The sequence below is a fragment of the Salvelinus fontinalis genome, chromosome 4, assembly GCF_029448725.1.
Source record: "Salvelinus fontinalis isolate EN_2023a chromosome 4, ASM2944872v1, whole genome shotgun sequence".
In the NCBI taxonomy this organism is placed as follows: Eukaryota; Metazoa; Chordata; class Actinopteri; order Salmoniformes; family Salmonidae; genus Salvelinus; species Salvelinus fontinalis.
Window position 1 is genome coordinate 37,812,170 of NC_074668.1, and position 27,900 is coordinate 37,840,069.

Consider the following 27,900-nt stretch of genomic DNA (forward strand, 5'->3'; position numbering starts at 1 on the left):
TCACCGGCCGTATTCAACGGGTGTTGAGCGCTCGTAAATTCGTCCGTCGTTCTGCGCTCTGACACACTCAGACGAGAGTGCTCTGAAATCGGAGTAGATAGTCGTGACTTTACTTCCATTAATCTGATGACTTATTTATTTAATCCTTTAACTATGTTTAATTGTTACCCAATTTTAAATGAATCATGTACAATTAATATTAGTATTTGGGGCACCACGGAAGAATTTGTTTAGAGTTACCATCTCCCGAATTAAACTCTCAGGTCTTTACCTATTTCATCGATATGAATCATTACCTCTTATCAAATCATCATTCTGACCAGTCGTAATCTTCTTGGATCTGCTAAAACCCCAGTCTAGCTCATTATTCAGTACTACACAAATTGTGTTAATTATTTATTTACTAGCTAACTAAATTATAACACAGAATAAACATACACCCTTTACATGAGACTAAGGTCCCTAGTGGACTGACAAAATATGACGGTTTATTACACAGATGGAGAGGGGGGAAAAGAGGGAGACAGAGAAGAAGGAACACATTCTATAACTATTCTCCCATAAACCTCAAACTTTGCACACAAACTACCGCCCGTTTGGAATAAAAGATCGTTAATATATTTACGTGTGAAATGCCTTCGTTCGTTATATCTCTTGGTCGGAACCAAGCCTTCTCGGGAAGTTGTTGGCCTTCCAGTTGTATGGCTCTGATCGTCCGCAAGGGGTCTCCCCTTTCCCGTTTTCTACTGTTCAATCTGGAAGATAACTAGTCGACGGTTCCCATTGGTGATGAGCGTCGTAGGATAGTCTCACTTAGATTCGCTTTTCGCGATCTGACTTAAGACAGCTAATCAGCTGAACAAGTGATTGTCTAAGGTGAGCAAAACCTATAGCAGTAGCCATTTTGTTCGATAATGTCCATTATTTATGTTCAAGTAGCTACTTCTGTTAGCACGTATAGTACACATATCCAAACGCTCGCGCAGATCCAAGCGAACGTTGGATGAAAACTTCAAAAAGTTATATTACAGGTCGAATAAACTTGTCAAACTAAGTAGAGAATCAATCTTTAGGATGTTGTTATCATAAATATTCAATAACGTTCCAACCGGAGAATTCCTTTGTGTCTATAGAAGTAATGGAATGCAAGTCAATATCATGTGGAATGCGCATGACCAGGAACTGGCACTCTGCCAGTCCACTGACTAAAACAGCTCCCATCCGGCCCCACATCACAGTAGAAGCTTCATTCAACGTTCTACAGACTGTTGACATCTAGTGGAAGGCGTAGGAAGTGCAAACAGATCCATATCCCACTGGGATTTCAATAGGCGATGAGTTGAAAATCGACCGGCCTCAGAATTCTCACTTCCTGTTTGGATTTTTTCTCCGGTTTTTGCCTGCCATATGAGTTCTGTTATACTCACAGACATCATTCAAACAGTTTTAGAAACTTCAGAGTGTTTTATATCCAATAGTAATAATAATATGCATATATTATTATCTGGGACAGAGTAGGAGGCTCTGGGCACGCTATTCATTCAAAGTGAAAATGATGCCCCCTATCCTAGAGAAGTTAATACCCTGCATGAATCTGCAGGTAACTAACCAACCAGGTTCAATGTTAGCTATAACTGGCAAAGCAAATGGCTCTGAGATAAGAATAATATTACTACACAGATCATACACGTAACGCTAGCTAGCGAGCCAGCCTGCTAACATTAGCTAGCTAGCTAACAGTACACTTTAACTTGAAATGAAAACAACTTTCTGACAATTTGAAACATGTAATATCTGAAAATGTAGCTTGCTATAGACTGTTACATGGATGGATGCTTCTTCCTCTCTCACGCATGCCATGGTTGCCCTTAGTTTGAAGATGTAATCCGGAGACAGGTGTTTTCTCCATCTCCTTACCTATCATACTCTAATTCCACTGATTTTCAAACCTCGGTCTTCCAGAAAGTGGAGAGCAACATTAATGCAATTCTACTACAATATATATATATATATATTTAAAGCCGCGTTAGACAGGATTACCTAAACATACTGACCAGCTCAAATAGACAGAAGCCTGCTACATGGCAGACCAATCCGAACTCATCTCTCGGCATGTCCAGCCCACTCATTCTCAGCCAATCATGGCTAGCAGGAAGGTTGCTACCTATTTCTGTGGCTAAACCAACTAATTGAGTAATTTTATTCATATTTACAGATTGCATACAAGTTTGTTATTAAGGCACATGAAAGTTCACATGTTCCAGAAGGCATTTCTGCCAAAAAAAAATGCATTTTGATAAAAAAATGTAAAATTTTTTACGTTCAAATGGCTCTCCAGTGAAGTTGTGATGCGCGAGATATGCCTAGTTTCCTGAAATTAATAAACAACTTTAACCCTATAAAATCTGTTTAGTATTTTCCCAAATGTTGTCTTCTCGGCTGAATTTTTCCGGGTTTTGCGTTGTTTATATTTTTCACAAACAAAATAAAAATTATTCTTGGAGAACCAATGAAAATGGATGATCTGAGTCCATGTCAATGCTTAAATCACATCAAAAGACAATTTTTAAGGTAAAAAAAAAGACATTTTTGATTACCCCTTTAATTGCAGATCTAGAGAGAGAGAGAGAAATGTGTCGGTCTAGCAATGTTTCTGTACTGTTGCACATGCTGAGTTTGCTAAAGTGGCAATATTGCTTGAAATTAATTGGCAGATGTTATGCTTGGCTTTTTAAGCCAATAGTGGCTAACCAGGGGTGGGATAATGTCAAGATGGCTTTGATTGGATAGTAGCTGGAAGCTTGCGGTGTCTGATACTTGTGAGATTTGTTCATGAAAGTTTGCGGCAGAACTCGTGAAAAAAGCAAGTACTTTCAGAAATGTTTGGCCAACTACTGGTAGCTCGCAATTGACCTGTTGGAGACCCCTGCTCCAGAGAGGGAACTCCACAGTTACTCACACACACACACAGGTAACAACTAGAAGAAGAAACGTCTGTCTGCCTAATGTGTAACCTCGCCTGGCCCTGCCCCTTCCCCCTCTCCCCCTCTGTCTCTCAGGTATGCAGACACTCTAATCAGTCTCCGAGCCGAGAGCCTGTCCCAAGGCCTGGAGTTCCTCACCTGGAATGATGTTCAGAAGACCATCGACACTGTCAACCTACAGGTCCACGAAGAACACGAGCGTAAGTCAAGTCCTCTAACGGTCTTGACACTGACTACATCCCAAATGCCACCCTATTTATTTCACTACTTTTGATCAGGGCCCATAGCGCTCTGGTCAAAGTAGTGCACTGAATAGGGTGCCATTTGGGATGTAGACAATGTCTCCCAAGTCTAAACATTCACTTAGTTGGGAGAAAAGTTAGCAGTGTCTTGACTAAATAAATACAGTCTAAATAATAATACAAAGTTTTATTGTCACGTACACCGGATAGGTGCAGAAGATGTGTTGTTTTACAGGATTAGCCATACAGTAGTAGTAGTACGGCGTCCCTGGAGCCAATTGGGATTAAGTGGGTTGCTCAAGCGCACATTGATGATGAAGTAGTCCTGAGATCAGTATCATTAGGGCTGTTTCCCTGCTGCTTGGGGAGGTTCAACTCCCCCTGACTCAGTGTCATTACACATGCTGTCTGTCTCAACTCCCCTCCAGGTATTATTGCTATAGCTGAGATCAACGAGGCGCTGAGCTCTGGGGATCCTGAACAGACCCTCTCTGCTCTGCTCCTGCCCACGGCCAAACTGCAGGGGGTAAACCCAGCAACAGCGAAACACTACCATGACGTCCTGCAGAACACCAAGCTACTCATCTGTAAGGTACTGGACTGTCAGCTATTATGAGATCCTATAGATATCTTCCCTCGAGCAGAGAAGCCTCCATCTTAATACATCTCATGTACGGAGAAGGCATTTGTACGGAGAAGGCATTTGTACGGAGAAGGCATTAGTACCCAGAGGCTGGGGATCACAGCTGTTGATCAGATCTAGGTTACAGATCCAGGCTACAGATCTAGGTTGCCATATTTCCTATATAGTGCATTACTTTTGACTAGCGCCCAGTGCTCTGGTCAAAAGTAGTGCGCTATATAGGGACTAGAGGGCCATTTGGAATGACTGTAGATCTGTAACCTAGACCTAATAAGGTGTTTAGTTGAGAAGGATAGGGGCAGTGACAGAGATGAATGAGATGTTCAGTGATTAATGGGAGCATGTTAAAAAAGGTCTGTCTGGAGTCAAGAACATCATCGGAATGAACCTGCCCTCACCTTTATTTAAAACCCTGCTCATTCTATGACATGTACTTTATCCACCCCAATGGTGGAATCAGCTTCTCCCTGAAGCTAGGATAGCGGAGTCCCTGCCCATCTACCGAAAACATCTGAAACCCTACCTCTTCAAAGACTATCTTAAATAATCCCACAGCACCCCCACCTAAAAGATTTAATGAAATAAATAGTGTGTGTGTGTGTATAATATGTATTACCGTTCAAAAGTTTGGGGTCACTTAGAAATGTCCTTGTTTTTAAGGCACTGCATCGCAGTGCTAGCTGTGCCACCAGAGACTCTGGGTTCGAGCCCAGGCTCTGTCGCAGCCGGCCGCGACCGGGAGGTCCATGGGGCGATGCACAATTGGCCCAGTGTCGTCCGGGTTATGGAGGGTTTGGCCGGCAGGGATATCCTTGTCTCATCGCGCACTAGCGACTCCTGTGGCGGGCCGGGTGCAGTGCACGCTGACACTGGTCGCCAGGTGTACGGTGTTTCCTCCGACACATTGGTGCGGCTGGCTTCTGGGTTGGATGTGCGTTGTCAAGAAGCAGTGCGGCTTGGTTGGGTTGTGTTTCGGAGGACGCATGGCTCTCAACCTTCGCCTCTCCCGAGTCCGTACGGGAGTTGCAGCGATGAGACAAGACTAACTACTACCAATTGGAAACCATGAAATTGGGGCGAAAAAAGTGGTTAAAAAAGAAAGAAGTGTCCTTGTTTTTGAAAGAAAAGCACCTTTTTTTTGTCCTTAACAATAACATCAAATTGATCAGAAATACAGTTTAGACGTTAATGTTGTAAATGACTATTGTAGCTGCAAACAACAGATTTTTTATGGAATATCTACATGGGCATACAGAGGCCCGTTATTAGCAACCATCACTCCTGTGTTCCAATGGCACGTTGTTAGCTAATCCAAGTTTATCAGGCTAATTGAGCATTAGAAAACCCTTTTGCAGTTATGTTAGCACAGCTGAAAACTTTTGTGCTGATTAACGAAGCAATACAACTGACCGCCTTTAGACTAGTTGGAGCATCAGCATTTGTGGGTTCGATTACAGGCTCAAAATGTCTAGAAACAAATAACGTTCTTCTGAAACTCGTCAGTCTATTCTTGTTCTGAGAAATGATGGCTATTCAATGCGAGAAATTGCCGAGAAACTGAAGATCTCGTACAACGCTGTGTACTACTCCCTTCACAGAACAGCGTAAACTGGCTATAACCAGAATAGAAACAGGAGTGGGAGGCCCCGGTGCACAACTGAGCAAGTGGACAAGTACATTAGTATCAAGTTTGAGAAAGACGCCTCACAAGTCCTCAACTGGCAGCTTCATTAAATAGTACCTGAAAATCACCAGTCTCAACGTCGACAGTGAAGAGGTGACTCCGGCCTTCACATATAAAAATAGCCTGTCGTGAACTAACACTCGCACTTGACTTTTTTTCCCCTTACTAGCACTGACTTTTCTACTACTAAAATTGAGGAAAAGTGTACTTACTAAGATATGTAGTTTCTCACCTAGCTATTTTAAGAAGAATGCACTAACTCTAAGTTGTTTTGGATAAGAGTGTCTGCTAAATGACTAAAATGAAAGGCGTGTGCAGTCTACACCTATCAATGTGGACAACAGAATATACAGAATTAAAATGGGAATTAACTAATAAATGAATGTATGGTAATACATGAATGGTAATACACCCTTGCAATACATAATACATTTGTATTGCAAGGGTTTTATATTTACAAATTGTCCTTGTGAACAAATCAAAACAGTACATAATGATAACTTTGAAGTAAGCATGTCCTTCCTTGGCTGAGATAATGAGTGGCCTGGACATGCCGAAACAGTCTGGTTTCTCAACATCATCTCTGGGAGAATTGTTTTTGTCGTCACTGTTGCCGTCGGCTGGTTTTTCAGGACATCCTTGCTGATACTGTACACAAATGAAAACATTTGCTAAACCGTCAACTTAGTAGCTCTGATAGTATCCCACAGGGGAGAACGCATAGCATAACATTGTGTTCAGATTTCAAGCAGAGCTGTTTCCTGTTCCCTTGTTTACAGCGTGTAGTTCCAGACGGCTTCCCTGCCTCTTCATCTTCAGTAGTTTGCTTGTTCATGCTCTGGGCTCCCCCACTGCGCTCTGACAATGGAAGATACTGTACAGCTGTACATGGCCCATCTGTAAATAGCCCACCCAATCTACCTACCTCATCCCCATATTGTTTTTATTTACTTTTCTGCTGTTTTGCACACCAGTATTTCTACTTGCACATCATCATCTGCACATCTATCACGCAATTGTTAATTTGCTGAACTGTAATTACTTCGCTACTCTGGCCTATTTATTGCCTTACCACCTCTCGCCTTTTGCACACATTTGCATAGACTTCTTTTTTGATTTTTTATTCTATTGTGTTATTGACTGTACGCTTGTTTATTCCATGTGTAACTCTGTTGTTTGTGTCGCACTTCTTTGCTTTATCTTGGCCAGGTCGCAGTTGTAAATGAGAACTTGTTCTCAACTAGCTTACGTGGTTAAATAAAGCTGAAATATATATATTTTTTAAATACAATGGGCACATACACACAGTCTCTACACCAGAACAGGTGTCTGCTGTGTCCTCCTGAGAGAGGTGAAGCGCAGTTTGGAGGCGGTTGTCCTGGACATGAGAATACACAGGAAGGGGTCCAGACAGCTGTGGAAGCAGCACAGACACACTGTAGCGCTGGAGTACACATACAGCCCGTCCTCTCCACTGGTGGACAGCCTCACGTAATGGGCAATATGGAGGACGCCGCTGGGAGCGAAACACACAGTGAAGATGAGGAAGACCAGTGTACTGACCCTGATGAAGGGTGTCCAGTCAAGGCCCGAGCGACCCAGATGCCGCACCACCGCCACATGGGTCCAGGCACAGACCACAAAGGGCACGAGTAACCCTAAACAGACCAGTGCCAACCTGTAGGGCACCAGCAGTGCGTGGGGGGAGTCCTCCAGGGGCAGTATGTCGTGGCAGGTGGTGAAGCCCAGACGAGGCAGCAGGAAGCTCTGTCTCACCAGGAGCTCAGGCACCACAGCCACCCCAAACAGGCCCCACACCCCCAGGCTTGCCCCCAACGCCCAGGCCGTCTTGTGCAGCCGCCTGTACAGGAAGGGCCTCACCACGGCCAGGTAGCGCTTGAGGCTGACACAAGCAATGGTGTGGGCAGAGCAGTAGACATTGCCATAGAAACAAGCGGTGACGACACGGCAGGCAGCTTCGCCGAACACCCAGTTGTTTCCGTTTAGGTGGTAGTGGACTCGGAGGGCCAGGGAGAGCAGGAGGAGTAGGTCAGAGAGGGCCAGGCTAAGGTAGAGGACAGCCGTGGAGAAAGACCTGGTCCGGAGCCTCAGGAAGGTCAGGATGTAAGCGTTAGAGGGAATGCCCACTGCCATGGCCAGGAGGTAGGCTGAGGGGATGAGCCGGGTGCTGAGTAGCCCCGTGGTGTAGGCTACTGCAGGGTCTTCCAGCCTCACGTCCAGCCCAGGGGCCCCAGGGGACAGGTTGACCAAGCTGGGGGGCCCCGCCGCAGCCGTACAGTTGGTCTGAACTCTCCTGCCATTGAACGTCCTTGGGTCCAACACAGCTAAGGTGGTTATTTTTGTCTTGTTGACTTTCTCCTCTGTGGAAGAACATAGATTTTAATTCCGGTGTGAGGTTTTCTACTTTGAATGCAACTATTCCCCTTTGACGCACAGTATTGAATGGAAATTCCATTAGAATAATCTAGATATTATTTAAGTTAATTGGCTCAAAATGCTGTTTAAAACATGCATGATGTTACACAATTCATACAAGATGTGTGACAACCGTACACTAGCGATTGTGAAGCTGATTTACTGGCAAACATTTAGGCATAACAAGCATGTTGTTGGAGGGGAAACAGAACTGGTGAAGCCCTACCAAAATGCAGCTTGACCAAGTGGATGCAAAGTCCCCAATTGTAATATGAAAGGCTTAAGAATGATGTCCTCTCTAAAATCCTAAGGAGAAATGTAAAAAGAAAGTGACTTACCATTGTCCTGGAGAGATAGTCCTACCGTCAGACAGAAGAGAATCCCAGCCAGTGTATTGGTCCGGTCTTTCTCCTGTCTCCTCCACATTGTTATTATTATCCCTGTTTTATTCCAACTCAAAGTCCTCTAGTGTTTCTATACACTTGCTATAGGCTAGTTGTTCATTAACTAGCAGAATCAACTAGCCATCCAGATAGCTGGTTCACATGATCAAGCAGGCTACTGTACTGGAAGTCCATGCTACACTGGTGTTAGCACTGGACCGTGAGGCTGTGTGCGTAGGGTGTGTGTATACTCTGTGTGTTTCCTGTCCAGGCTTGAAACTGAATTCCTGCTCTGCGTCAGACCCTATCTACTGATTCAGCAGAGTGGGAGGAGACGGTCCTAATACTTTACTGTTTAGTTGGTCATTCCTAAAATAGTTTTTTTTTTTTTTGTGCAGGTTTCTCAAGTCTTTCAGTTTTCTGTGACTGAAAATATGGCTTGTCTAATGCAAAATTACTAATGTTAGAGTAAAAAGATTAACTCCGGTTATACTAAGTAACAAGATTATCAGCTTGGGTAACATCCAACATACAGTTGTAGCAGTAGGATGATTGCAAAACCCAAGCTTCCTGGAACAGTTTCCATGAACCTGCTTTGATCTTCAGTATTCCACTTTTTAAGTCACACACATTTTGATTCCATGTGATCGGAACTACAATTGTCAAGTTAGAAAGTATGGTCACAAGTTCCTATTTAGCTTTGGTCTGTATGTTATGTTTGTGCTTGTACGAGTTCTTGCTTATCTTCTACACGTCCTAAAGGTATTTATATACTGTATGGTCAGTGGGGAATTCACTGGTCAAAAGCAGATCTACTTCCTGACATACCAAGGGGGCCTGTTTTCTCTTGGCTTCCTTCCTGCCTTTTGTGTCATTGGGGAGACAACCTCTCTGCTCCCAAAGGTCTCCACAATTAGTCTGAGAAGGAAAATGTTGGTCAGGCAGGCTGAATAAACGTTTAGTGTGGTTTCTCTGCTATTTTAAGTGGTATTTGTGTTTGAGCCATGGACCCATGACCAATGGTGTGGACTGAGCTGAGGATGTTTTGTCCATTAACAATGTGTTTCAACATTTTCCCTCAGGTCTTACCTCTGGGCACAGAGGAAATGGTACAACTTCTTGTTCATGCTTGTGCTGTCTTTGTAGCTGTTAATGTGCTTCATACCTGGGTTTCAAATACTTACAATATTTACAAAAATGTTATCTCTGCCAGTTTGAGCATGTCTGGCTTAATAAACCAATAGAAAGTACCACAAAATGCGAAGTTATTTTAACCCAGGTATGTTTTTTGGGGGGGGAGCGTTTTTGTTGTTTTTGTTTTTACATGTGCTGTCTTAGTGCTTAGAAGAAGAACATTCAGTTAGGGCTCAGGCCTAACTTGAGATCTGTGGTTGTATCTCAAACACTTGATTTTAACAGAAAGTTCAAATGATGTGTGCACATCTCAAGCTAGAATTATGCACTGTGTTGTGTGGATTGTCAATGTTTGTGTGGTCTACCACTCTGAAAAGCAGAGATTGACTCTGTGTGTCTGACTCCAGAGCTCAGGGGATGAGTCTGCTGTGCTGTGGCTCGACCAGATTCAAGAAGGGATACACACAGCCAACCAAGATGAAGAGGAGGCTCTCGCATGTAGGCACACCATGCTCACTCCCAACCATTCACTCAAAACCATGAACAAATAATTTCTTAGTAGTTCTTCACATCACAATTCTCAAACCACTGGATGAGAGGTAAATTACCAAAATGTTAAATGTCCAAAATGTTAAATGTCATAACTGATCCTGTGTGTTGTGGCAGTGGCAGGAGCTGTGGCGGACATCAACAGGGAGGTGGCAGAGGGGGACTCCCAGACCACCCTACAGGCCCTCCAGTCTCCCCTGGCAGGGCTGAGAGGTGTTCTGTCTGAGTGTGCAGACACCTACCAGACACAGCTGGCCCAGCGCCAGGACCTCAACACTACCACTGGTAACCTGGCATACAATCAGCTTATTTATGGATGTTTGTTCTCAATACATTACCTCCCCAACTTCTGGGCGTGTCATTTACATTTCAGTCGTTGCAGAGCAACTTAGTTAGTGCATTTGTCTTTAGGTAGCTTGGTACGACAACCACATATTACAGTCAACTATTGTGTAAATCATGCATTTGGAGTTTAGTGAGTGATGTCCATGTGTTGTTTCCTCTAGCAGGCAGCAGTGAGAGTGTGTGGGTGATGTCCAGGTGTTGTTTCCTCTAGCAGGCAGCAGTGAGAGTGTGTGGGTGATGTCCAGGTGTTGTTTCCTCTAGCAGGCAGCAGTGAGAGTGTGTGGGTGATGTCCAGGTGTTGTTTCCTCTAGCAGGCAGCAGTGACAGTGTGGGTGATGTCCAGGTGTTGTTTCCTCTAGCAGGCAGCAGTGACAGTGTGTGTGATGTCCAGGTGTTGTTTCCTCTAGCAGTGACTGTGTGTGTGATGTCCAGGTGTTGTTTCCTGTAGCAGGCAGCAGTGAGAGTGTGTGTGATGTCCAGGTGTTGTTTCCTTCAGCAGGCAGCAGTGAGAGTGTGATGTCCAGGTGTTGTTTCCTCTAGCAGGCAGCAGTGAGAGTGTGATGTCCAGGTGTTGTTTCCTCTAGCAGGCAGCAGTGACAGTGCGATGTCCAGGTGTTGTTTCCTCTAGCAGGCAGCAGTGACAGTGTGTGTGATGTCCAGGTGTTGTTTCCTCTAGCAGGCAGCAGTGACAGTGTGGGTGATGTCCAGGTGTTGTTTCCTCTAGCAGGCAGCAGTGACAGTGTGGGTGATGTCCAGGTGTTGTTTCCTCTAGCAGGCAGCAGTGACAGTGTGTGTGATGTCCAGGTGTTGTTTCCTCTAGCAGTGACTGTGTGTGTGATGTCCAGGTGTTGTTTCCTGTAGCAGGCAGCAGTGAGAGTGTGTGTGATGTCCAGGTGTTGTTTCCTTCAGCAGGCAGCAGTGAGAGTGTGATGTCCAGGTGTTGTTTCCTCTAGCAGGCAGCAGTGAGAGTGTGATGTCCAGGTGTTGTTTCCTCTAGCAGGCAGCAGTGACAGTGCGATGTCCAGGTGTTGTTTCCTCTAGCAGGCAGCAGTGACAGTGTGTGTGATGTCCAGGTGTTGTTTCCTCTAGCAGGCAGCAGTGACAGTGTGTGTGATGTCCAGGTGTTGTTTCCTCTAGCAGGCAGCAGTGAGAGTGGGTGTGATGTCCAGGTGTTGTTTCCTCTAGCAGGCAGCAGTGACAGTGTGTGTGATGTCCAGGTGTTGTTTCCTCTAGCAGGCAGCAGTGAGAGTGGGTGTGATGCCCAGGTGTTTCCTCTAGCAGTGACAGTGTGTGTGTGTGATGTCCAGGTGTTTCCTCTAGCAGGCAGCAGTGAGAGTGGGTGTGATGTCCAGGTGTTGTTTCCTCTAGCAGGCAGCAGTGAGAGTGGGTGTGATGTCCAGGTGTTGTTTTCTCTAGCAGGCAGCAGTGAGAGTGTGTGTGTGATGTCCAGGTGTTGTTTCCTCTAGCAGGCAGCAGTGACCGTGTGTGTGATGTCCAGGTGTTGTTTCCTCTAGCAGGCAGCAGTGACCGTGTGTGTGATGTCCAGGTGTTGTTTCCTCTAGCAGGCAGCAGTGAGAGTGGGTGTGATGTCCAGGTGTTGTTTCCTCTAGCAGGCAGCAGTGAGAGTGTGGTGTCCAGGTGTTGTTTCCTCTAGCAGGCAGCAGTGACAGTGTGGTGTCCAGGTGTTGTTTCCTCTAGCAGGCAGCAGTGAGAGTGTGGTGTCCAGGTGTTGTTTCCTCTAGCAGGCAGCAGTGACAGTGTGTGTGATGTCCAGGTGTTGTTTCCTCTAGCAGGCAGCAGTGACAGTGTGTGTGATGTCCAGGTGTTGTTTCCTCTAGCAGGCAGCAGTGACAGTGTGATGTCCAGGTGTTGTTTCCTCTAGCAGGCAGCAGTGACAGTGTGATGTCCAGGTGTTGTTTCCTCTAGCAGGCAGCAGTGACAGTGTGATGTCCAGGTGTTGTTTCCTCTAGCAGGCAGCAGTGAGAGTGGGTGTGATGTCCAGGTGTTGTTTCCTTTAGCAGGCAGCAGTGAGAGTGTGGGTGATGTCCAGGTGTTGTTTCCTCTAGCAGGCAGCAGTGAGAGTGTGGGTGATGTCCAGGTGTTGTTTCCTCTAGCAGGCAGCAGTGAGAGTGTGGGTGATGTCCAGGTGTTGTTTCCTCTAGCAGGCAGCAGTGAGAGTGTGGGTGATGTCCAGGTGTTGTTTCCTCTAGCAGGCAGCAGTGAGAGTGGGTGTGATGTCCAGGTGTTGTTTCCTCTAGCAGGCAGCAGTGACAGTGTGGTGTCCAGGTGTTGTTTCCTCTAGCAGGCAGCAGGCAGCAGTGTGATGTCCAGGTGTTGTTTCCTCTAGCAGGCAGCAGTGACAGTGTGTGGGTGAGACACTGTATCAAGGACAGTTATGACTACTACTACAACCTGGAGAACAGAGAGGGGACCTGGGAGGAGCCAGAGGACTTCACACACAACAGCACACAGCTCCGCAGAGAGGAAATACAGGTCCCTGTCATATTTATGTTGGATTCTACATAAGAAATTATGTATTATTTCTTCGGACGAAATTATGTATTCTTTCTACATTTTACCATTATTTAACTAGGCAAGTCGGTTAAGAACAAATTATTATTTTCAATGACAGAACAATAGATTTTTACCTTGTCAGCTTGGTGATTCGATCTTGCAACCTTTCGGTTACAGGCCCAACGCTCTAACCACTAGGCTTCCTGCCGCCCCCTAAGACATGATGTATTATTCTTGTTGCATGACACAGACCACAAAATATCAGTTAACAGAATGCCATTCTCCATACATAGCACACAGAACACCACCAGAGACCACACACATGTTCTGAGTCATTTAAAATGCTTTACACATTTAAAACTAATCTAGTGTTGTATGTGTCCTCTGGTCAGAGTGTGGTTGGAGGTGTGACAGCGGAGTATAACAGGGAACAGTTATGGTTGGCCAACGAGACCCTGGTAACCCAGCTACAGGCCAGGATCAGAGGTTACCTGGTGAGAAGAGCTCACGCCCAGAGACTGGACTACCTGCTACAACAACAGCCACACGTGGTCCGACTACAGGTACGGTGTCATATGTTCTACACTGTTTTCATTTTTTTTAAGTAAAACAATTTCCTATTTACAGTTAAAATTCACATACTGCTTTTGGAGTTTACTCAAACACAGATGATTTTAATGTCATAATGTTTGTGTCTAGGCCTCCTGGAAGGGCTACAAACAGAGGAAGGTATACAAAGAAAGACTCAACGTGTTTCAAAGCAACGTGGGGACTGTCGTCAAGGTAACAAGTTAGACTTGGGACTGTGAGCCTTATTTGAAAGAGAAAACATGTGTTTGAAACAGTGAGAAATAAAGAGTGTCAATAATCAGGAGAGATGTCACACACTGTTTAACCTCAACAGAACCACACAGCTACGAGTTGCTAACATTGTTGTTTTCCTCCCGGTCCAGCTTCAGTCATTTGTAAAGATGTGGAGAGCTAAACGTAAATACTCTCAAAGACTGCAGTATTTCATAGACCATGTGAGTAACACAACACCTACATAAAAAATGAGGGTTTATGTCATTGAGATGGAGTCATATAGTATGACTCCTATTATTCCTCAGTGACATTTACTGAAGATTGATACCCTTCTGTCTTGTTTGTATGTTCAGGAGAAAGAAATAGTGAAGATCCAAGCTTTCCTCAAGGCTAACAAAGCCAGAGACGACTACAGAACACTCAGTGAGTTTAGACAGCATTTAATACGTCACGCGGTTTCAGAGAAGTTACGATTTCGAAGAGATTTGGAACTACCTGAACTTCTCTGATGCAATGCGAAACCATTGTGTGTGTGTGTGTGTCTCTCTGTGTCTTTCTCTGCCCTGTAGCCGGGGCCCAGGACCCTCCTCTTTCGGTGGTGCGTAAGTTCGTCCACCTGCTGGAACAAAGCAGCCTGGACCTGCTGGAGGAACAGGAAGTGACACGGCTCAGGGAGGAAGTGGTCACGAAGATCCGCTCCAATCAGCAGATGGAGAAAGACCTGAACCTGATGGACATTAAGATCGGCTTACTGGTCAAGAACAGGATCACCCTACAGGTGACATTTTATAGTTTTACACACTGAGGGAACACAACTGACAAAACAGTGCTTTCCAACTCAACTGAGAAACTATGCTTTTAACCAACAGACCTGCTACAGTTTCCAAAACCATTTGCCTTAGGCTGCTGATAACACCTGCTTCTGGAGACAGCACTTTATTGTCTACAACAGTAATAGGCCTGCTGCTCAGATACTTTGATAATGCATCCCTGTCTTCCTTAAAGCTATCACTGATCAAACACAACTGGATAGGTGAGAAGGGCCTTTTACATGCTGCCGCATCTGTTTTTGCTGTCTGTCTTCCCAGGATGTGGTGTCTCACAGTAAAAAGCTGAAGAAGAAGAGTAAAGAGGAGCTGGCTGCAGGGGACAGGCAGGGCATCAAGGGCCTCAGCAAAGGCAAAAGGAAGAAACTAGAGGCCTACCAGCACCTCTTCTACCTGCTACAGGTGAGTTCTAAACACACACGCTTAGACATGCGCACACACACACACACACATACACGCAAACTCTTTTACCCCTAAGTCCTCTCCTGCTCCACAGACCAACCCTTCATACCTGGCCAAGCTGATCTTCCAGATGCCACAGAACAAGTCCACTAAGTTCATGGACACAGTGATCTTCACCCTGTATAACTACGCCTCCAACCAGAGGGAGGAGTACCTGCTTCTCAAACTCTTTAAGACCGCTCTGGAGGAGGAGATCAAGTGAGTGGAAGTGTCCACCTGTCCCAAATCGTACACACCCCTTATACAGGAACTATAGATGGTTTTGCCTGGGTGCCTTTGTTTCTCTCCGCTCATTTTTGCTAGCTCATTGGTCAGATAAGGCAACGATGTACAGTAGCACTGTTTAATGCAACAGTCCAAGGTGGCTTAGCAGTTCAGACGTCTTTTTCCGTATTGTCGTGTCGTGTCCTGTATATATATATATTTACACCTTTTCTTCACATATCTTTTATTTATTTTATTATCCAAGAACTCAACTACAAAAGCTTTCCTGCAAAAGCTTTCCTGCAACCCGCTTCACCAATTACAATAAGTATTATTTACCTCAATCTGAAAATCCATCGTGGAAGATAGCCAGGGGCTAATTCAGAAGCTAGCCTGAAAGCTAACCAGAAGCTACTCCGATAGCTAGCCAGAAGCTAATCTGTAGCTGCCCCGAAATTAGCCGGTTTGCTGGCTAGCGTTGGTGTTTCAGCTGCCCACGTTTTGCGGTCATCAGCTATTCCTTTAGCTCGATAATCTACCGGCACTTTTGTGCAACGCGACTCGGACCGGAGCATTCCGGGACTTTTTTTCTCTCAGTTTCCCCGGAATCCAACCGCAGGCTCTGGACACTTGCACCTTGATTTCGCAGCTAGCTAGCTGCATACCGTGTGACTATTGGCTTACGTCGACCCCGGAGCTAACTCAAATCATGCTGGAGCTAGCCAGCTGAGGAGTTCCATCACCATCCGGACCCGTTTCTTTGTTGCTGCTGCAGATACGGAACCCCACCGGGCCTTCACGACTGACTGCCGACGTTATCTGCCCGAGGGATTTATCCAACCGGCACCTCCGTCCCGACGTTACCTGAACGCTCATCTGAGGCCCGCTAATCGTTAGCTGTCTTATCGGCTGCTATCTGAACAAAACCCCACTACACGGAACCTACCGACGGAAACGCACGAGGTATCTACAAACAGACCTCCATCCTATGCTGCTACCGATAGCCATATACCCGGCCAGCTGTCTGGATCGCCACGACCCCAACCAACCTCTACTCACTGGACCCTTATTGATCACTCGATTAAGCTTGCCTCTCCTTAATGTAAATATGCCTTGTCCATTGCTGTTCTGGTTAGTGTTTATTGGCTTATTTCACTGTAGAGATTCTAGCCCTGCTCTCTATACCATATCCAACCCTGCAGTTCCACCACCCACATATGCGATGACATCACCTGGTTTCAATGATGTTTCTAGAGACAAGATCTCTCTCATCATCACTCAATACCTAGGTTTACCTCCACTGTATTCACATCCTACCATACCTTTGTCTGTACATTATTCCTTTAAACTATTTTATCGCCCCCAGAAACTTCCTTTTACTCTCTGCTCTAGTAGCTCTAGGCGACCAATTCTCATAGCTTTTAGCCGTACCATTATCCTACTTCTCCTCTGTTCCTCTGGTGATGTAGAGGTGAATCCAGGCCCTGCAGTACCTGGCTCCACTCCTATTCCCCAGTCGCTCTCTTTTGATGACTTCTGTAACCGTAATAGCCTTGGCTTCATGCATGTTAACATTAGGAGCCTCCTCCCTAAGTTTGTTTTGTTCACTGCTTTAGCACACTCTACCAACCCGGATGTTTTAGCCGTGTCTGAATCCTGGCTTAGAAAGACCACCAAAAATTCAGACATTTTTATCCCCAATTACAATATTTTCAGACAAGATAGAACGGCCAAAGGGGGCGGTGTTGCAATCTACTGCAAAGACTGCCTGCAGAGTTCTGTTATACTATCCAGGTCTGTTCCCAAACAATTTGAACTTCTACTTTTAAAAATCCACCTCTCTAAAAACAAGTCTCTCACCGTTGCCGCCTGCTATAGACCACCCTCTGCCCCCAGCTGTGCTCTGGACACTATATGTGAACTGATTGCCCCCCATCTATCTTCAGAGCTCGTGCTGCTAGGCGACCTAAATTTGAACATGCTCAACACCCCAGCCACCCTACAATCTAAGCTTGATGCCCTCAATCTCACACAAATTATTAATGAACCTACCAGGTACCACCCCAATTCCGTAAACACGGGTACCCTCATAGATATCATCCTAACAAACTTGCCCTCCAAATACACCTCTGCTGTTTTCAACCAAGATCTCAGCGATCACTGCCTCATTGCCTGCATCCGTAATGGGTCAGCGGTCAAACGACCTCCACTCATCACTGTCAAACGCTCCCTGAAACACTTCAGCGAGCAGGCCTTCCTAATTGACCTGGCCGGGGTATCCTGGAAGGATATTGATCTCATCCCGTCAGTAGAGGATGCCTGGTCATTTTTTTTAAATGCCTTCCTCACCATCTTGAATAAGCATGCCCCATTCAAGAAATTTTGAACCAGGAACAGATATAGCCCTTGGTTCTCTTCTGACCTGACTGCCCTTAACCAACAGAAAAACATCCTATGGCGTTCTGCATTAGCATCGAACAGCCCCCGTGATATGCAACTTTTCAGGGAAGCCAGAAACCAATATACACAGGCAGTTAGAACAGCCAAGGCTAGCTTTTTCAAGCAGAAATTTGCTTCCTGCAACACAAATTCAAAAACGTTCTGGGACACCGTAAAGTCCATGGAGAATAAGAACACCTCCTCCCAGCTTCCAACCGCTCTGAAGATAGGAAACACTGTCACCACCGACAAATCCACTATAATTGAGAATTTCAATAAGCATTTTTCTACGGCTGGCCATGCTTTCCACCTGGCTACCCCTACCCCGGACAACAGCACTGCCCTCCCCTCTGCTACTCGCCCAAGCCTTCCCCATTTCTCTTTCTCCCAAATACAGTCAGCTGATGTTCTTAATGAGCTGCAAAATCTGGACCCTTACAAATCAGCCGGGCTAGATAATCTGGACCCTTTCTTTCTAAAACTATCTGCTGAAATTGTTGCCACCCCTATTACTAGCCTCTTCAACCTCTCTTTCGTGTCGTCTGAGATCCCCAAAGATTGGAAAGCAGCTGCGGTTATCCCCCTCTTCAAAGGGGGGGACACCCTTGACCCTAACTGCTACAGACCTATATCTATCCTACCCTGCCTTTCTAAGGTCTTCGAAAGCCAAGTCAACAAACAGATTACCGACCATTTCGAATCACACCACACCTTCTCCGCTATGCAATCTGGTTTCAGAGCTGGTCATGGGTGCACCTCAGCCACGCTCAAGGTCATAAACGATATCGTAACCGCCATCGATAGGAAACAATACTGTGCAGCCGTATTCATTGACCTGGCCAAGGCTTTTGACTCTGTCAATCACCACATCCTCATTGGCAGACTCGACAGCCTTGGTTTCTCTAATGATTGCCTCGCCTGGTTCACCAACTACTTCTCTGATAGAGTTCAGTGTGTCAAATCGGAGGGTCTGTTGTCCGGGCCTCTGGCAGTCTCTATGGGGGTGCCACAGGGTTCAATTCTTGGACCGACTCTCTTCTCTGTTTACATCAATGATGTCGCTCTTGCTGCTGGTGATTCTCTGATCCACCTCTACGCAGACGACACTATTCTGTATACTTCTGGCCCTTCTTTTGACACTGTGTTAACAACCCTCCAGGCGAGCTTCAATGCCATACAACTCTCCTTCCGTGGCCTCCAACTGCTCTTAAATACAAATAAAACCAAATGCATGCTCTTCAACCGATCGCTGCCTGCTCCTGCCCGCCTGTCCAACATCACTACTTTGGACGGCTCTGACTTAGAATATGTGGACAACTACAAATACCTAGGTGTCTGGTTAGACTGTAAACTCTCCTTCCAGACCCACATCAAACATCTCCAATCCAAAGTCAAATCTAGAATTGGCTTCCTATTCCGCAACAAAGCATCCTTTACTCATGCTGCCAAACATACCCTTGTAAAACTGACCATCCTACCAATCCTCGACTTCGGTGATGTCATTTACAAAATAGCCTCCAAAACCCTACTCAATAAATTGGATGCAGTCTATCACAGTGCCATCCGTTTTGTCACCAAAGCCCCATATACTACCCACCACTGCGACCTGTACACTCTCGTTGGCTGGCCCTCGCTTCATACTCGTCGCCAAACCCACTGGTTCCAGGTCATCTACAAGACCCTGCTAGGTAAAGTCCCCCCTTATCTCAGCTCGCTGGTCACCATAGCAGCACCTACCCGTAGCACGCGCTCCAGCAGGTATATCTCTCTAGTCACCCCCAAAACCAATTCTTCCCTCTCCTTCCAGTTCTCTGCTGCCAATGACTGGAACGAACTACAAAAATCTCTGAAACTGGAAACACCTATCTCCCTCACTAGCTTTAAGCACCAGCTGTCAGAGCAGCTCATAGATTACTGCACCTGTACATAACCCATCTACAATTTAGCCCAAACAACTACCTCTTTACCTACTGTACTTATTTATTAATTTATTTTGCTCCTTTGCACCCCATTATTTCTGTCTCTACTTTGCACTTTCTTCCAATGCAAACCAACCATTCCAGTGGTTTTTTTTTTAGTGTTTTTTTTACTTGCTGTGTTGTACTCACTTCGCCTCCATGGCCTTTTTATATTTTTATTTATTTATACATATATCTGTTTGCCTTCACCTCCCTTATCTCACCTCACTTGCTCACATTGTATATAGACTTATTTTTTTTATTTTTTTCACTGTATTATTGACTATATGTTTGTTTTTACTCCATGTGTAACTATGTGTTGTTGTATGTGTCGAACTGCTTTGCTTTATCTTGGCCAGGTCGCAATTGTAAATGAGAACGTGTTCTCAATTTGCCTACCTGGTTAAATAAAGGTTAAATAAATAAAAAAATAAAAAAATGCAACAGTCAGTAAACCAGGCTACTAGGGAATCCACTGTCCCCCTTGTTCATAACTCAAGGACCCTCTCCAATCATATACAGTATTATATATAATTTGTTCTTAAATTGTTGTCTGATATTTCCTGATTGAATATGAATATAAAGGAATAATAAAGTTGTATGATAAATCTATCAAACCCCCCCCCCCTCAGGTCCAAGGTGGACCAGATCCAGGACATCGTGACCGGGAACCCCACGGTCATCAAGATGGTGGTGAGCTTCAACCGTGGAGCCCGTGGTCACAACACGCTGAGGCAGCTGCTGGCGCCTGTTGTTAAGGAGATCATTGAGGACAAGGGCCTGGGCATCAACACCAACCCTGTGGATGTGTACAAGGCCTGGGTCAACCAGCTGGAGACCAACACTGGAGAGGCCAGGTGGGACAGACACACACACTAGTGCTGAGCGGTTAACCAACCTTTCAGTTTATTTTCGTTTTTTAAATAACTGGTTGACTGACGGTTCAATTATTTCTGTCCACTCAACGTGCCGTTTCTCTGGAGAGATTTTTCTGTGAGACGTTAACTCATCATAGTTAAGTGCAGAAAATGTGGCAATTAACTACAATGACCAGAATCCATTGCGCCGAAAGCTACTTGTTCTCATTGGTTCTTGCCGGGCAAGCCTGTGGGACCGGCAGACCTGTTCTTATTATACCTCAGTGCCGCAGACAGACACGGAGAGGAGGGCCGATAGACAAGAGAGAGATAGAGCGGTTGCTTAGATGTCTCTCTACCCGACAATACAGCTAATTGATTGGCAGTTGTTATTTGGCAGTCTTAAAAGTATGCCTTATCTACTTAGAAGAACTACTGAAATAGGGATTTCGTCAGACCACAGGCAGCTAGCCAGCTCTGGAGGATGACTCTTTTGGGAGCACGGAGATAGATGGCTGGCAGCTTGCTACTCCCTGAGCAGAGATGAGATGATGACTAAGAATAAAATAAGTCATCAAATATTTTGTTTTATCAGCACAAGAACTGAAATATTTTATTAAAGTAATGTGTTTAAAGGATGGTTTATTAATAAGTGCTATGCAGTAATGGGCAGTCACTACTATCATTGTGGTTTTATAAATATAATAATAAAGTCGTTATCATACTAAACACATATGTAATATACAGAACCCAAATATTTTTATTTGGCAAAGCAATGTGAATAAATGATGCCTTTATAAGTGATCGTAATGGGCAGTCATTACCATCTATTGTTTTATTCTGTGTTACAGCATTGAACCCACGTAATGCATTTATTGTTAGGCCTGGGTTCAAATACTATTTAGGGTATTTCAATCATTTTCAAAGACCTTTGGAAGTAAGTATTTAGATATGATTTATTTGAAAACACACTGACGCAAATACACTCCCATGTATTTAACCTAGGCATTTCCAAATAGTATTTGAAATAAGTATTTGAAAATACTTTCAAATATTTCCAATAGTCAGGCCACGTTATTAGACAATACTCAAATACACAGAAAATAAGTATTTCAAATAATCAAATACAATCAAAATAGATATGTATTTGAACCAGGTCTGATATGCACATACACACGTTGACCTCACTGTTGTACCCCCTCTCTTAGTAAACTGCCCTACGAGGTGACCCCGGACCAGGCCATGTCACACAAGGAGGTGCGCGCCAAGCTGGAGTCCTCCAGTCAGGCGCTGCGGACGGCCACAGACAAAGTGCTCAACTCCATTGTGTCGTCACTGGATAACATCCCGTATGTCTCAGGCCCTTTTGGAATTCTTTAAAAATGCACCCGTCTTTCTTTCCTTTCTTTTTATTTCTTGATGCAATCACTGATCTGAGATGAGTGGTTCTGTAAAAGCCTTGTAGCAGAACTCCAATAGTGATAGATCAGCGATCACTCCAAGGGAGGATGGAAGGATGCATTTTAAAAGGTGAAGCTGTATGGGAACAGGACTAGAAAACATCCTGTCAGTCTGGACCAGGGCAGAAACCCAAACTGCCAGGCTGCGCCCCAAATGACACCCTGTGCACTATAAAGGGAATAGGGTCCCATTTGGGAGGCAACCCTGTGGTGTGTTTATGGAAGGGTAAACAAATCAGTGCTTATAGAGGGTTAGAAACCATCCATGTTACTGGTTTAGACAACTGTTGACTCCACACTCTGCAGTACTCAATTTACTCCACAAGGGGGCAACCAAGGTATTATTTTATACAACTGCCCAAAATACACCCCTCATTCTGAAATGGTCACAGTCCCCTGCATTTTATGTTATTGCTTCCTATCATTTGTACATCAAATCACTGTGTTGTGTATATATGTAATGACTGTCAATTTCACACGATCTCCATGTTTTGTTTTGCATGTAGCTATGGCATGAGATACATTGCAAAGGTCCTAAAGCATTCCCTTCATGAAAAGTTCCCTGACGCTACAGAGGATGAGTTGTTGAAGGTATAAGAACGGAGTATTACATGTGACATTAGATCGTTCCTTTGCCATTCGTATACCTTCCATGTATATTGCTGATATTGTTGTGGATATTGTTAAGGTTCTTCTAGTGTTCACTGACACGGTAGTCATCCAGCTCGCAATGATTAATACAGGTCCTTAGATATAACAGTCCTTTGGGAAGCTATGCAGCTACGTTTAACATAGTGTGTGTGTGTGTGTGTGTGCGTCGGCTGTCAGATTGTAGGCAACCTGCTGTACTACCGCTACATGAACCCAGCCATAGTGGCTCCGGACGGCTTCGACATCATCGACATGTCAGCCGGAGGTCAGCTCCACTCTGACCAGCGTCGTAACCTGGGCTCCGTGGCCAAGATGCTGCAGCATGCCGCCGCCAACAAGCTGTTCGAGGGAGAGAATGCCCACATGACCTCCATGAATAACTACATCTCCCAGACCTACCAGAAGTTCAGGTGAGAGTAAAGAACTACAACTCTCAAGCCTATTGGATAATGTTCACTTTCACTCTGTATAGAACTGCTCAGAGAAATGTTCCATCTAATGAAGCAGAAGGGAATAATTTAAGACAGAGCGGGCTGTAGCGGGAAACGCTTGGGAGGTCACAGGAAAGTCAGAACAGGGTTAAGTTGACGTGAGCCAAAGGTGAGCCAGGAGAAAGAGGAAGTGTCTGTGTGAAAGTGCAGAAGTCGGCAAGGAAAGTGGGGTAGTGTGTCTTCACTCAAACTCAAGACACACACACACACTCAAACACTAGACACACACACACAGAGAGAGTGAGAGAAAGGGACACAGTTGTGTTCCCAGAGTTCTCTGCCCCTCCCTCCAAACAGAGTTGACTCATCTTTACTGGGAATCAATTTCAACTCCAGTCACTGAAAACCACAACTGTCAATGTTTTTGAAGAAACCCTGATTCAACAGGATATGTTTTGTCTTTAAGCCGTTATGTTGATTTCAATATTTGTTGTTTTGTTTATTTTGGGGTAGATATCAGAAATATATGGTTCCTTGTAAACTGATAATATTACTATTACAAATGTGTCCCGTTATCTGGGTCTCCCGAGTGGCACAGTGGTCTAAGGCACTACAGCCGTCACTACAGACACCCTGGTTCGAATCCAGGCTGTATCACAACCAGCCCTGATGGGGAGTCCCATAGGGCGGTGCACAATTGGCCCAGCGTCGTCCGGGTTTGGCCGGTGTAGGCTGGCATTGAAAATAAGAATTTGTTCTTTACTTCCTTGCCTAGTTAAATAAAGGTTCAATAAAACGTTTTTTTAAATCTTCCTGGTGTGGTAGTAAACAACCCGAATGCTTTGATCCTGTCTGGCAGGGTGTTTTTCCAGGCGGCGTGTGATGTCCCCGAGCCAGAGGAGAAGTTCAACGTGGATGAGTACTCTGACATGGTGACTCTGAGCAAGCCTGTCATCTACATCTCTATAGATGAGATCATCAACACACACTCGGTAAGCCCAGGCTATGTGTGCATCCCAAATGGCACCCCGTTTCCTATATAGTGCACTAACTTTGACCAGGGCTTTGACCTGAGCTCTCTGGGCCCGGGTCAAAGGTAGTGCACTATTTAGGGAATACGGTTCCGTTTGGGACGTGACCTAGGACTCTACTGCCCCTTTCTGGAACCTACTGCCCCCTTCTCTTATCTCCATCCCCTGGGTAAGGGAGTGGTAATGGTGACAGACCTCTTGTGTATAACGCAGGACATCAGAGGTTCTAGACGTCTCCAATGAGAGAGAGATGTAGGGCTGAGATTGATTTGACGGACTCTTGAAGAACAGGGCTGACCTCATGAACTGTTATCTCACACAGAGCTTACATACATCTTGAGCTGGAGAGGCCTAGGGTTGGAGAAAAGCGTGTCTAGTAGATAACACAAAAGTGCCGTGTGTTGTGTGTGTCCTAGCTGGTGTTAACTATGTTGTGTGTGTCGTAGCTAGTGTTAACCGTGTGTGTGTGTGTGTGTCGTAGATAGTTTAAACCGTGTGTGTGTGTGTGTGTCCTAGCTAGTGTGTGTGTGTGTGTGTCCTAGCTAGTGTTAACCGTGTGTGTCCTAGCTAGTGCTAACCGTGTGTGTCCTAGCTAGTGTTAACCGTGTGTGTCCTAGCTAGTGCTAACCGTGTGTGTCCTAGCTAGTGCTAACCGTGTGTGTCCTAGCTAGTGTTAACCGTGTGTGTCCTAGCTAGTGTTAACCGTGTGTGTCCTAGCTAGTGTTAACCGTGTGTGTGTGTGTCCTAGCTAGTGTTAACCGTGTGTGTGTGTCCTAGCTACTGTGATTAACCGTGTGTGTGTGTGTGTCCTAGCTACTGTGATTAACCGTGTGTGTGTGTGTCCTAGCTACTGTGATTAACCGTGTGTGTCCTAGCTACTGTGATTAACCGTGTGTGTCCTAGCTACTGTGATTAACCGTGTGTGTCCTAGCTACTGTGATTAACCGTGTGTGTGTGTGTCCTAGCTACTGTGATTAACCGTGTGTGTGTGTGTCCTAGCTACTGTGATTAACCGTGTGTGTCCTAGCTACTGTGATTAACCGTGTGTGTCCTAGCTACTGTGATTAACCGTGTGTGTGTGTGTCCTAGCTACTGTGATTAACCGTGTGTGTGTGTGTCCTAGCTACTGTGATTAACCGTGTGTCCCCTAGCTACTGTGATTAACCGTGTGTGTCCTAGCTACTGTGATTAACCGTGTGTGTCCTAGCTACTGTGATTAACCGTGTGTGTGTGTGTCCTAGCTACTGTGATTAACCGTGTGTGTGTGTCCTAGCTACTGTGATTAACCGTGTGTGTGTGTGTGTCCTAGCTGGTGTTGGAGCACCTGGAGGCCATCTCCCCCGACCACAACGACCTGTTGCATGAGCTGCTGGAGGACCTGGGGGACGCGCCTGATGTGGAGGCACTGCTGGGTACCACACACACCACCATACCTCTTACACGCCACAGTTCCTCCTAGACATTAGAAACACCCGGCATTAGAAGATCCATTTACAGGACAGAATCCTAATTTGTGATAAGCATGTATTCACAGTCTCAGAATGAGTCAGGAAGCTGCCTGCAGGGAGAGCTAAGCATGTTTGTCTTTTCTCCAGGTGAAGGAGCCGTGGATCCTAACCATCCCAACAAGGAGAGCACCCTGAGTCAGCTGGCTAAGACGGAGATCTCCCTCACACTCACCAGCAAGTTTGAGCTTCTGGAGGGAGATGACAAGGACACGAAGGGCCTGATGATGAAGTAAGACACTGGATGAGTCCCCAATAGCACCCTATTCCCTATATAGTGGATCTCTTATTGACTCAATTATGGTGACCTATTAGAATCTCCATCCACACACAGAGACTGCCAGGGTTGGGGAGTAACAGATTACATGTAATCCGTTACATGTAAGGGATTACAAAAAAGGGTAACTAATCCATTTTTACCAGCTACAATATTGTAATCAGAATACAGATACTTTTTAAAAAACTAGATGATTCATTTGAGGATTACTTATAAATTCAGAAAGGATGTTTGCGCATAAAAATATTTGACACTGTTTCCTCAATGACATTCAAATCAGCATTGAAAAAAGGCGCAAGTTCAAGTTTGTTTCACCTGAGCGAGTCTGACCACAAGTCAGAGACCACTATGATGACACTCCAAATGTGTTTGATGGACCGCTGGAAAAGAGCAGGAATATGCTTTTGTAGGCTACAGTCCAAGATATGTCTTCCAAAGGCATCCAAAGATGATCCAATGTGAATAAACGCTTGGAGTCAAGGATGACAGCAGTGGTGTAGTCTACGGCGATATGGATATACCTTATTATTGTTATCTACATAGCGCATTTATGTGAATCACACTGCTGCTCTCTCATTTAGCTATTTGTGCCTTACGGATTGTGGTTGTTGTGGATGATTGTTCACAAATCTAAATGTGTATTTGAACCCAATAATGGTTGAATTCAAGAAGTTTAAGCTGCCTATCAATCATTGTTTTTGAAACCAGTGGACAGCCAATGAAAAATGTGCTTTTGCAACAGCTGCACAGTGTGGATCCCAGCCTGTGGAATAAAAGTGGGGCTTTTATTGCTCAATCTAATTCATACTGATTTTTTTCTAATGGACACATGCTCTCAACTCACACGCTTTTGATAGACTTAAAGGGGCAATCTGTAGTTGCAAGATCCATTTTTGGACTTGTAAGTTAGATATATTAATGTAAAGATGTAATTTAATCATATTATATGTAGTAGAAAGCGATGGGTTAGAAGAAGCCTACATAACCAACCCATAAAGTTACATTTAATATCCATATATGGCCAGCTATGTAAACTTTAACATTGATTTATCCTGCAATAGATGTCATTTAATTGGTAACATACAATTTTGTCTTCTTCTAATGCCTCTTAAGGGGAAAGTCATCTAGAAGTAACTGAATGTAATCAGATTACGTTACTGAGTTTGGGTAATCCAAAAGTTACGTTACTGATTACAATTTTGGACAGGTAACTAGTAACTAATGGATTACATTTAGAAAGTAACTTACCCAACCCTGGAGACTGCACTGTGAGCTGTTTTGTTCTGACCAAGCAAACTTGGAAAAAGCCAGAAGAAACACTGTTGTGTTATGACGTTGCTGTGTTATGACAATGCTGTGTTATGACGGTCCAGTAGGTACATACATAAATAACCACAGTGGCTATTGCTCAGTGACAGCTCTACGTACTCTTTCCTGCTCCACTACCACTTCCTGTCCTGACATTTTTAACCAATTTCTTGCTCTTCCTTGAGAAGGCTGTGTTTAAAAGACGGCCTCTGTTCTGCTGATGTGAATGTATACATCATGTTTCCTGTGACATGAGCACCAATAATCACGACTAATCATGTGGTCAGGAAAATCTCCTGGTCCTACCTATGATACTATAAATGGTATCTCTAGACAACTCTGTTCATCTGACCTACAGTAGTTGAGATGCTTGGGATGTCAACCCTCCAGCTCTGCTGTCTCAGGCTCTGTGTCCCAAATGGCGCCCCTACTCTTTATAGTGCGCTACTCCCCGCTTTTGACCAGGGCCCTATAAAGGGGATAGGCTGCCATTTGGGAGGCATACAGAGTGTCACTGTGGTCCTGGTAAGTGTTGGTCCACCATGCACTGGGTCAGAAAACAGGAAATGTGTTTGAGTGGCGTCATGCCCTACTGCAGAGTCATGGAAACTCCAACGGGACAGTGACATGTCCATTGTGTGTGTGTTAACATAGCAAAATGTTTGCTCTCCCCCTGAGCCCAGTGCAAACCAGAGGCCAGAGCTCAACACACTACCAAATCAACAAGACTTAAATGTTTGAGGAGAGCTACGCTGTTTAGTTGAAATGGCAT

General features: G+C 45.0%; 2 protein-coding genes across 3 annotated transcripts in view; one reads left to right on the plus strand and one right to left on the minus strand.

Moving 5' to 3' along the window:
- LOC129853704 (ras GTPase-activating-like protein IQGAP1) overlaps positions 1-27,900 on the plus strand; it is an 87,747-nt gene that overhangs the window by 54,355 nt on the left and 5,492 nt on the right. Inside the window, exons 14-32 of one of the 2 annotated variants that reach the window (XM_055920043.1) lie at positions 3,060-3,184; positions 3,655-3,818; positions 9,914-10,004; positions 10,173-10,340; positions 12,751-12,893; positions 13,307-13,477; positions 13,614-13,697; positions 13,868-13,939; positions 14,072-14,141; positions 14,288-14,496; positions 14,807-14,947; positions 15,042-15,205; positions 20,241-20,465; positions 21,674-21,814; positions 22,432-22,516; positions 22,754-22,986; positions 23,867-23,999; positions 25,348-25,450; positions 25,634-25,775. In XM_055920043.1, the coding sequence (XP_055776018.1) occupies positions 3,060-3,184; positions 3,655-3,818; positions 9,914-10,004; positions 10,173-10,340; positions 12,751-12,893; positions 13,307-13,477; positions 13,614-13,697; positions 13,868-13,939; positions 14,072-14,141; positions 14,288-14,496; positions 14,807-14,947; positions 15,042-15,205; positions 20,241-20,465; positions 21,674-21,814; positions 22,432-22,516; positions 22,754-22,986; positions 23,867-23,999; positions 25,348-25,450; positions 25,634-25,775 (2,664 nt within the window). Of the gene's footprint in view, positions 1-3,059; positions 3,185-3,654; positions 3,819-9,913; positions 10,005-10,172; positions 10,341-12,747; positions 12,894-13,306; positions 13,478-13,613; positions 13,698-13,867; positions 13,940-14,071; positions 14,142-14,287; positions 14,497-14,806; positions 14,948-15,041; positions 15,206-20,240; positions 20,466-21,673; positions 21,815-22,431; positions 22,517-22,753; positions 22,987-23,866; positions 24,000-25,347; positions 25,451-25,633; positions 25,776-27,900 lie in introns of both variants that reach the window. The other variant, XM_055920042.1, reaches the window with a different exon arrangement.
- On the minus strand, positions 5,954-8,748 carry LOC129853705 (proteinase-activated receptor 3-like). Its single transcript, XM_055920044.1, has 2 exons — positions 8,328-8,748; positions 5,954-7,934 (listed from the first exon to the last, which is right to left on the minus strand). The coding sequence occupies exons 1-2, from the start codon at positions 8,413-8,415 to the stop codon at positions 6,865-6,867; spliced, it is 1,158 nt and encodes a 385-aa protein (XP_055776019.1). The 5' UTR covers positions 8,416-8,748; the 3' UTR covers positions 5,954-6,864.

Excerpts from the sequence above, each read along its gene's own strand:
- LOC129853705 (XM_055920044.1), bottom strand. The coding sequence starts at position 8,415 with ATGTGGAGGAGACAGGAGAAAGACCGGACCAATACACTGGCTGGGATT. Across the intron at positions 7,935-8,327 it reads ACTATCTCTCCAGGACAATG|AGGAGAAAGTCAACAAGACA; the intron begins GTAAGTCACTTT and ends GTTCTTCCACAG.